Raw genomic sequence first — 9,899 nt, 5'->3', positions numbered from 1 at the left:
AGCTGACCGCGGCCAGTGAGGGCGGAGCCGCTGTTTGAATCTCGTTAGCATGAAGACACAGCGTCAGCATCTATAAATCACTGATTTATTTAGATAATCAGCCGATCAATCAACATCCAGCTCCTGATGATCGGAGGAAATTATACATTTATACTTTTATATGTGTGAGTCTCTAACACACGAGAACCCAGAAACCACAAATACCAGCTTTTACATTTTACGTCTCCATTCCCTCACAGCAGATTACAAATATTATCTCAGGTACTTGAACACATCACCTGCTGCTGATGTTCATCTTCAGCACAGTGACGAAGAGGAGGAAGAAAAGCACGTCCTCACTGAGCAGAGTGAAAAAGCACTGAAGCTTCAGTGAAGCTGAGAGCTGATCCAGGACCATCATCATCACGGTCCTGAATCTCCAGACCTTTCAGTCACTGAACAAACCGTTCATGCATCAAATGAAGTGTTTGATCAGTAAAACCAGAGGAAATAAGTGTGGGGGCAGCGTTACACCTTCCTTTGATTTGTCAACAGATCTGAAACTGAAAAGTTGAGCCAGGGGAGACGACGATAAGTCATGTGACCGTCCTGGACCGAGATGAAGGAATGACTCTGGAACTGTTGAGGAATGGGAAACAGATTTTGTGTTCATCAGTAAATCCTCTGACCTGCAGGAGCTGGTTTGTTGGTCGTAAACTGGACACAGAGAAATCAAAAGCTCCAGCAAACGACTGGTCCCAAATCCCAAAAAATCCAACTGAGACTCAGGAAGAAGACGGAGGAATGTTCTCGCTGAGATCAAAATGTCCGCCTGTCCTCCTGCACGGACTTGGAGGATGGTATCTGATGATCAGTATCCGTCAGAGCAGGCGACATGTCTTCATAACCCGGAGGTCTCGTGAAATACTTCACCAATTATCATCTTCATCACCTTGAGAACAGCCGGGAGCTCGACCTGGTCTCTGAAGGTCGACCGGCCTTTTTAACACCATAGATAATGAGTTCAGCTTTAAAGAAACAGTCAAGACATTTTCAGAAATCCACTTACATGAGAAGATCGACACCACTCTGTCTTATCGTGTCTTGTAGCTGGAGCCAGTTAGCTTAGCTTTGCATAAAGACTGGAAAGAGGGGGAAAGGGTTAGCCTGGCTCTGTCTGGAGGGAGTTCAGATCAACAACAAAAACCATTCAGAGCTTTAGAGGAGGTAGACAGGCTAAATGTTTCCCTGTTTCCAGTCCTAAGCTAATAGGGTTTTCCAACAATGTCCAGCTGGGGAAGTCGTGGTCGTAGTTTCCACTGTTGAATGAAACTGGGAAAAAACTGAATTTAAAAATCAGTGTTTTTCTGGTGCTGGAATGTTAGAAAAAGAGACGGTGATGTGAAACAGTGCTCAGGATACGTGCAGTGAGCTAAGCTAACTGTCTGCGGGTTGTAGCTTCACACTGAACAGATGAATGTGAGCGTGGTGTCGATCTTATCGAGAGTGGATCAGAACATCCAGCTGCTGCTTTAGAGGAGCTGCAGCATTTTGCAGCATCTGATTCTACATCTGAAAACGGTTCGGTGCTGGGAGATGGAGGGACTGTGTGTGGGGGTTGTTTGTTTGTGTTTTATCTGACAGTGACTCCCAGCTTCTCCAGCACCCTCATCCCTTTGTCCTCGTACTCCTCCCTCGTCATCCAGAAGTTGTCCTTGTCCTTCATGATGTCGGCGAGCACGGCGCCACCCAGGAACACCATGTGTTTACGCCTGGGGGGGTCCTCTATCCTGATCTTGAATTTCTGTGGAGGAAAGAGGAGCAGGGAGCTTTAACAGGGAAGAAAGGAGGTGATTATAACATGTTGAAACCCCCGCCGCCCTGTGAGCTCTGAAGACGACTGTGTTTTAATTACAGGCTGAGGATTCCCCAGCAGAGACCAGACTGAGGCTGCAGCACCACCCGGTGGACAAACTTCTCACTGCAGGAGGAAGCTGATTCACCTCTAAAATAAACCGACTACTCAGCAGGGCTAAAAAGTAACTAAGTACATTTACTCAAGTACTTTACTTTGCTTGTTTTCTACTCTTTAAATGTGTATTTCACTACATTTCAGGGAGAAATATTATTTTTACTGCTCTACATTTCTCTGACCTCCAGCAGCTACAATTGTAACATGCTCTTTACTCTTTAATGCACCAGTTATAATAATTGAGTAACAGTCAGGAGCTGTGTTTTCTCTGTTGCTGAACATGGCTTCTCTTCAGGAGCAGGTGGAGGTGACGCTGCTGAGCTTCATTGTTGTTTACAACACAAGAGGTCAGAATTCATCCTCTGAGCAGCTGCTTCCTCAGTCGACTCAGGTGTTCATTTCTGTTAAATACAAAATACTAAAACACATCTGGTTTAATGTTAGCTTTTCTTTGCCTCTTCTTTCTCTCTCTCCTTCTCGGCTCAACCAGGTATTTTGCAGCTTTACAATATTGCAGCACGGCACAGCAACAGGCCGCCACAACTGCATGTATATAACAGAAACACTGCAGACATAAAGCTGGCGTCCTGCTCTCAGACACTGACTCTATCAGCCTGTTTTAACTCGTCGTGACACGGTTGGTTTCAGCTGTAGCTGTGTGAGAATCTGCTTCCATCACGGTGAGTTCTGTGGTTTGGTTGTAGAGTTTACAGCCTGTCGCTCTGCAGCTCTGTGAGTGAACTGAGAGGCAGCGACATCCTTCACTTCAGGGGCAGCGACACTGAACTCAACATTTCTTCTAAGCTCATGAGTAAGCAGCTGATTATACTTGGATACTTGTGTGGTATTTCCACTTCAGATTAAGGATCTGAGTTCGTCCTCCACCACTGAGCGGAGCTGATGATGCCGACGTTTCCTGAGTGAAAACATGGCGACAGTAACCAGGAGGCAGCAAACCTGACGGAGCGGACTCTTCTCCATCTTCTCAGTTACTCACCGACAGTTTGTCCACATCTCCCTTCAGCACTCGCTCCAGGTAGAGCTGTTTGAGCTCTCGCTCCAGGCGGGACGGCAGGCCAGGGTACATGGTGGAGCCTCCGGACAGGACAATGTGTTTGTAGAACTCCGCTCTGATCAGACAAACACAGATAATAGATTCACTGCTCCTCAGTCCCACCCTGTCCCTGTCCGTCTCAGCACTGAGTCTCTGCTCACTCACCTGGTGTCGATGTCTGCGGCCTGGATGGTGTTGAACAGCAGCTCAGCCACGCCCACCCCCTCCACGTTGATGAGGTGTGGTTGAAACAGAGCCTCGGGGGCTTCGAACCTCTCACCTCCCACTTTGATCACCCTGCCGTCCGGGAGCTGACAACACAAACACAAGTCAGGATCAGAACCGTGAGGAACAGCAAACAGACGCGGTGGAGTTTGGTAACGTGACTTACCGTGTACGACTCCACCAGCACCGTCGTCTCCAGCGCCAGCTTCTGCTCCTGCTCAATGTTGTAGCCGACGTAGCAGAGCTTCTCCTTCATCATCCTCACCGTCTCAAAGTCTGCAGAGTGGTTGAAGGCGTATCCTCGCAGCAGCAGCAGCTGGTTACAGACAGGACGACGACTTTTATTTATTTACCTTTTATTTTATTTACCTCGTTAAGAACCAGAACGAGGTTTAATAAGTTTAACAGCAGAAAGAAAATCTGATTTATTCTGATTTTACTTCAGGTTTCAGTGAACACTGGATCTAAAACAGGAAAACCTTTAGTGATGAGACGTCTCATGACCAACTGTCAAACTGTTTTGACTCCTGATCTAATTAAACGGCGCCATCTTGTGGAAAAAAGATGTTAGTGTTCAGTCACAGAAACAGAACCTGAACATTTCACCAACTTTAAAGTTGATGAAACAAACATCAGACAAACTGTGAAAAATGTTGCGTCGTGTCTCATCAGATGAAGAATCCTCATGTTAGAAAAGTCGGACTCAGGTGGTACCTTGATGAGGTAGCGTGTTATGTCCCTCCCTGCAATGTCGAGGCGTCGGGTCAGGTGGGGCAGGGAGAAGCCCTCGTACACGGGACAGATGTGAGTGACGCCGTCACCAGAGTCGACCACCACCCCGGTCAGAAGTCCTGGAACAACAAAGTGGAAACGTCAAAGTGTTTCGCTTCTGGTGAAGGACAGAGCGGTGAAGAGTTCAGCAACATGGACGTTCAGGAAGTGATCAGAGCCGGAACAACCAGAAGAACCACAACAACACCTGAGAAACCAGCAGAGACCATCAGACTGAATGTGGAGGCAGACGTACCCTGAGCATAGAGGGTGAGGACGGCCTGGATGGCGATATAAACTCCTGTGAACTGGTAGGTTTCAAACATCACCTGGAAACACAGAAACACCACGTTACAGAGACATTTTAATGAAAACACAGGAGGAAACGATGTCTGTCCTGGACCTGAGTCCCAAACCTCGATGATCTTCTCTCTGTTCTTGGTCGGGTTCATGGGCGGCTCAGTCAGCAGGATCTTGCAGCTGCGCGAGTCGATGTCGAGTTTCTCAGGGCCGAAGGTGTAGTCCCACAGGTGCTTCATGTCGTCCCAGTTCCTGACGATGCCGTTCTCCATCGGGTAGTTCACCTCCAGCATGGAGCGCAGCTCGCTGGCCTCGTCCCCCACCATCAGGTCCTACCAGGGGTCAAAGGTCAAAGGTCAGATCATTCATCAAACCAGTGAAACCAGCTGCAGCGTTTGGACCAGAATGTACCTTGATCTCAATGTTGCCGACTTTAGCTGTGGAGCGGATGATTGGCCGACCAACCAGAGCTGGGAAAATGTGTTCGGGGAAGTTGGAGCCTGCGTAGCCACATTTGACAAACTAGAGGAAAAAATAAAAAAGATATGGAATATAACAAGGGAAAGTACCTGTACATGGTGTAAACATGTTTTCCTACAGGTTAAAACACCAAATATTTACTTCTTATTTGAAGATTTAACCTCGATCAGTTATTCTCAGTGTCTGACAACATGATGAGAGGATTCCTACAGAGACAGAGCTTTTTATTAAAGAGGAAGATCCAGAAACATCTCTATATATCACTACCAGACTCCATTGACAAAAACATGGATTTTACTGGGAGCTGTTGGAATACCACTGCCTCCATCTGTTAGTGTGTCTGTGTTAGTTTTATTCCAGCAGCTCCTGGTTAAATCCCTGTTTTTGTCAATGGAGTCTGGTAGTGACAGTGTATTGTGGTGATGATGTATCTAATGCTGAACAGAAACGTCCAGTCTCACCTGTAACAGGTGAGATGAGCGGGTCTCAAAAACTTTCCTTATATGGAAAAACTGCCTCAACTTCCGCAATCAAAGCAACGGGTCCGCGCGCTGCTTCAGCCCCGGTGTTACCGCGGTTACCGAGCTGCTCGTGTTGTTTTATTGAACGCTGTCGGTTTAACGTCGTGTCTCCAGCTCGGTGTGAGACCGGACACCGCGTCTCTGACTGAAGTGATGCTCCAGTTTAACGAGGGCGGGGCCGGTTAGCCGTTAGCTAACAGAGCTAACCGAGAACACGAATAAAAAGCGGAACTCTGACCTGTGTGATGAACACTAATGTTTGTATGGTGGTAAACATAAAGTACAGGTGTGTGGTGACTCAGGTGAATCCATCTGACAGACACGTTCCTCTCTCCACCCACCCAGGCAAGCTAACAGGTTAGCCTGCTAGCTTCCTGTTCACTTCCTGTTTCCTCTCGTCGCCGTTTTTCTTACCGAACCGACACCGGTCCGCCTGTTCTCACACTCACCCCGGTGCCGTTGTCACACACCACCACTCTCCTCCCGTGACTGTCCATGTTGTCGTATTTTTCTTCCTCCCTGAACCTCCTCCTCCTCCTCCTGCTGCTGCTGCTGCTGAACACACACCGGAAACACACACTAACACTGCGAGTCCTTCAAAATAAAAGCGCCATCACCACAAATATAACGCTGAGTAAGGAACCAAACAGACAGACAGATCTCCTTCTTCTCTACATGAATGTGTCAACAAACAGTCGCCTGTTTCCACATCCACTCAACTAACTAATCATACTATCTATCATTTTATTTCATGCACAGATAATGGAGGACAACAAATATCTGGAACTGTTCCACTTTTTCAGAACAATATTTTACTGATCTAGAGAAATTGTCCCAGAGAAATGTCTCACTTCCTGTTTCTGTGTTTTTTGCCACAAGGTTCATCAATGAGCCATGACCAAAGAAGCATGTGGTTTTTGCCGGACACAAAGAGCTGATGGTCAGATTATACTGAGCTGAACTGCTGCACAGAGGACTTCAGAGAGCTGCTGAACAGAACAGATGTTATTGTTATGTTCAAACCAGAGGCAGGAGGGAAACGTCTGGAAGACTGGAAGAACAGGGCAGTTTCAGCGTCACTCCCCTCAGATGAAACTGAAAGTTTGTCCGAGCTGACAATAAAGACGACAGTCTCTGTTTCTGTCTGAAGAAAAAACAAAGTTCCTCAAGACTTTCTGAGCAGCAGAGTCGGTCAAACACCGGTGAGTACAGCTGATGACTTTAACAACAAACCTCAGCTCACCTTCTTTACATCATGCTAACAATCAAGAATGTTTTCTGTAAAAAATATCCACTGAGTTGGCAGATTATTATGTACTTTGATCTGAAACTCTCCTTCGTGGAGGTGATAATGTTCAGTTGTTGAGTTCATACTTTGTGGTGTTATAACCTTTGTGATAATGAACCTATAAAATAGACCCAGGTACAACAGGCAATTGTCTGGAATAGGTTTCCTTAAAAATGTAGTTTTTTCACACTTTACCTTTTGTCCACAGCACAGACATGTCTGCTGCCAGCTGTCTGCTATCTGAAGATCAGTTTCTGTGCTCCATCTGTCTGGATGTGTTCACTGATCCAGTCTCCACATCATGTGGACACAACTACTGCAAAAACTGCATCAATCAACACTGGAACACTGCTGACCAGTACCTGTGTCCGGTGTGTAAAAAGGTTTTTAACACAAGACCTCAGTTGAAGGTCAACACTTTGCTCTCTGAGATGGTTGCTCAGTTCAAACAGGAAGCTCAACAGAAAGCCAGCAGCAGCAGCTCAGAGCAACAAGTTGCCAAACCAGGAGAAGTTTCCTGTGACGTCTGCACTGGAACCAAACTGAAGGCCCTGAAGTCCTGCCTGGTGTGTCTGACCTCCTACTGTGAGACTCACCTGGAGCCTCATCTGACAGCGTCAGGCCTGAAAAGACATCAGCTGATCCACCCTGTGGAGAACCTGGAAGATTGGATGTGTACAAAGCACGATAAACCTCTGGAGCTGTTCTGTAAGACCGACCAGACATGTGTCTGCATGCTCTGCTCTGTTTTAGACCACAGGACACATGAGTTTGTTCCTCTGAAAGAAGAATATGAAGGAAAGAAGGCAGAGCTGGAGAAGACAGAGGCTAAAATTCGGCAGATGATCCAGAAGAGACGACTGAAGATTGAGGAGATCAAACACTCAGTCAAGATCAGTAAAGATGATGCAGACAGAGAGAAAGCAGAAGGTGTTCAGGTCTTCACTGCTCTGAAGGAGTCTGTTGACAGAGGCCTGAACCAGCTCATAAAGGAGATGGAAGAGAAACAGAAAACCACAGAGAAACAGGCTGAAGACTTGATCACAGAGCTGGAACAGGAAATCTCTGAGCTGATGAAGAGAAGCACTGAGGTGGAGCAGCTCTCACTCTCTGAAGACCACCTCCACCTCCTCCAAAACTTCCCATCCCTGAAAGCTGCTCTACCCACCAAGGACTGGACAGAGGTCAGAGTCCGTCCACCATCATATGAGGGGACTGTGGTGAGAGCTGTGGCTCAGCTGGAGGAGACGCTCAGTAAAGAGATGAAGAAGCTGTTTGAGGCTGAGCTGAAGAGGGTCCAGCAGTATGCAGTGGATGTGACTCTGGATCCTGATACAGCACATCCTGAACTCATCCTGTCTGATGATGAGAAACAAGTGAAACATGGTGATGTGAGGAAGAATCTTCCAGACAACCCAGGGAGGTTTTCTCATGGCCTCTGTGTCTTAGGAAAACAGAGTTTCTCTTCAGGCAGATTTTACTTTGAGGTTCAGGTTAAAGGAAAGACTGAGTGGGATTTAGGAGTGGCCAGAGAGTCGATCAACAAGAAGGGTCTAGTCCGACTGAGCCCAGAGGACGGTCACTGGACGATATGGTTGAGAAATGGGAATGAGTACGAAGCTCTTGATGACCCTTCAGTCAATCTCTCTCTGAAGTCTGGTCCTGAGAAGGTGGGGGTGTTTGTGGATTATGAGGAGGGTCTGGTCTCCTTTTATGACGTAGATGCTGCAGCTCTCATCTACTCCTTTACTGGCTGCTCCTTCACTGAGAAACTCTACCCATTCTTCAGTCCAGGGCTTAATGACGATGGTAAAAACTTGTCCCCTCTAATTGTCTCAGACTGAGCAGATGAATCATTTTAGTTTCTATAAAAACATCCTGCATTATACAAGATTACAGAAAGGCATGTGGACTGTTGTCATATGATTTGGACTCAAGGTCAAGTCATCGACTTGATTTCTTCACACTCAGCTAAAGAAAATTCCCTCAACTTTGTTTTTAACACAAATGTCCCATGAATTTATTTGGAAATGAGCCTTCTGTGTTGACAGACTTCCCCCTCCCAAGACAAAAGAGGAAGAGTCTTAATTTGACCAAAAGCACAAGAGACAAAGAAGACATTCAGGCCTTTAGTCAGACTGTTGGCACATTTAACATCTGTGGTACTTTTGAATGAGTGATGTTATTGATTATAAGTTACAGCTGCCAAAAGCCAAACTATCCACAACATGAAAGGTCTAGAAATCGGCAAAGCTTGAAAAACCACTCAGCTCTGTAACCACTGACTCTGTTCACTGTGTTTGGTATTCAGTTATTGTTGCTTTTAATTTGTCAGACATACTTATGGTGCTGACAAGGTGTGTGAGGTGTTAGTGAGTGTTTTTTGTATAGTTTGGTTGGAACTGTTCTTCACTGTGTGGTAGCTTTAGGCTAACTCTGACATGGTGCAGATAACGGTAATATTTCTGTGAGATACTGTACATACAGCAGGATAATGCTGTTCATACATGAATATTCTGTATAAACTGCCCTGAGTTTATAGCTTCATGCTCCAATATTTAGACGTGTTGTACTTATACAAGAAAAACAATTAAGGAAATCAAACGCTGAATATGTGTCAGTTTTTCCATTTATATGTTAAATAAATTGATCTTTATAAACAAATGATTCAGCCTTAATTTTCATGACTGCAAGAACAATGTGCTGTTTCTAGTGCAAGGCATTTCCGGAGGCTTTGTGTGTGACTCTGAACAGGAACTGCCATGAAGCATATTCCGTTTAGAGATATGCAGGCAGGAAAAAACTGAAGTTCCTGGTGAAAAAAAAAAAGGAAACACCCACTGCCCAAACGAATGGGTACAACTTGTCGACAAAAGAAGCAAGAACATTAAAATTACTTCTACCACAATCCAAAGAAGTGTACGTAACTTTCTGTGTTGGGTTTTTGTTCTGCTTTGGATTGCAGTGCTGTTTTAATGAAAAAAAAACACACACACACACAATAAACACACAATAAAAAATAAACTGTGGCTGCAAACTTCACAACCTGCCCAATAATGACAAGACAGGACATATTCAAAACACCATGAATCTCACTAAGGAGTGAAAAGATAAAAGAGTATTTTTTTAAGCATTCAGCTTGTGCTGTAGTTATCGAACTGAACTGAAAAAAATTAAATTAATCAAAAACGTGACTAAATTCATGTCCACACTCGAGAGAGACGACAAAATATCAGCGACAGAGCTGCAGTAAGAAGAGGAAATACAAAAAGAGAAGGAAAAGGCTCCTGCTTTCCCTGAAACGAGACT

The 9,899-nt window shown here is 45.5% G+C and overlaps 3 protein-coding genes across 4 annotated transcripts in view; 2 read left to right on the top strand and 1 right to left on the bottom strand.

Annotated features, from left to right (window-relative positions):
- The window catches only part of LOC108882294 (E3 ubiquitin-protein ligase TRIM21), a 162,954-nt gene that overhangs the window by 149,268 nt on the left and 3,787 nt on the right, over positions 1–9,899 (top strand). The window contains exon 1 of one of the 2 annotated variants that reach the window (XM_051070946.1): positions 6,364–6,504. The exons of the other annotated variant lie outside the window; for it this stretch is intronic. The gene's annotated coding sequence lies outside the window, so the exon portion shown is untranslated. Of the gene's footprint in view, positions 1–6,363; positions 6,505–9,899 lie in introns of those variants that run through there. 2 annotated transcript variants of the gene reach the window in all.
- Positions 72–5,909, bottom strand: actr2a (actin related protein 2a). The gene is made up of 9 exons (XM_018674741.2): positions 5,752–5,909; positions 4,713–4,823; positions 4,418–4,633; positions 4,258–4,330; positions 3,945–4,081; positions 3,397–3,546; positions 3,171–3,316; positions 2,949–3,081; positions 72–1,783 (listed from the first exon to the last, which is right to left on the bottom strand). The coding sequence occupies exons 1-9, from the start codon at positions 5,797–5,799 to the stop codon at positions 1,613–1,615; spliced, it is 1,185 nt and encodes a 394-aa protein (XP_018530257.1). The 5' UTR covers positions 5,800–5,909; the 3' UTR covers positions 72–1,612.
- Positions 6,357–9,254, top strand: LOC108882292 (E3 ubiquitin-protein ligase TRIM21). Its single transcript, XM_051070950.1, has 2 exons — positions 6,357–6,504; positions 6,799–9,254. Exon 2 carries the CDS (start codon positions 6,806–6,808, stop codon positions 8,432–8,434), a length of 1,629 nt encoding a protein of 542 aa, XP_050926907.1. The 5' UTR covers positions 6,357–6,504; positions 6,799–6,805; the 3' UTR covers positions 8,435–9,254.

Source organism: Lates calcarifer, linkage group LG5, assembly GCF_001640805.2.
Source record: "Lates calcarifer isolate ASB-BC8 linkage group LG5, TLL_Latcal_v3, whole genome shotgun sequence".
Taxonomy (NCBI): Eukaryota; Metazoa; Chordata; class Actinopteri; family Centropomidae; genus Lates; species Lates calcarifer.
Note: the sequence above shows the minus strand (reverse complement) of the source record. Positions and strands in the feature narration are given on the sequence as shown.

Bases quoted from the DNA above. Each gene is read 5' to 3' on its own strand.
- LOC108882292 (XM_051070950.1), top strand. From the start codon at position 6,806: ATGTCTGCTGCCAGCTGTCTGCTATCTGAAGATCAGTTTCTGTGCTCC.
- actr2a (XM_018674741.2), bottom strand. From the start codon at position 5,799: ATGGACAGTCACGGGAGGAGAGTGGTGGTGTGTGACAACGGCACCGGG. The intron at 4,824-5,751 runs GTGAGTGTGAGA...TTTTTCCTCTAG, and splicing joins TGTGTGACAACGGCACCGGG to TTTGTCAAATGTGGCTACGC. The intron at 3,082-3,170 runs GTGAGTGAGCAG...TTGTCTGATCAG, and splicing joins GCCGCAGACATCGACACCAG to AGCGGAGTTCTACAAACACA.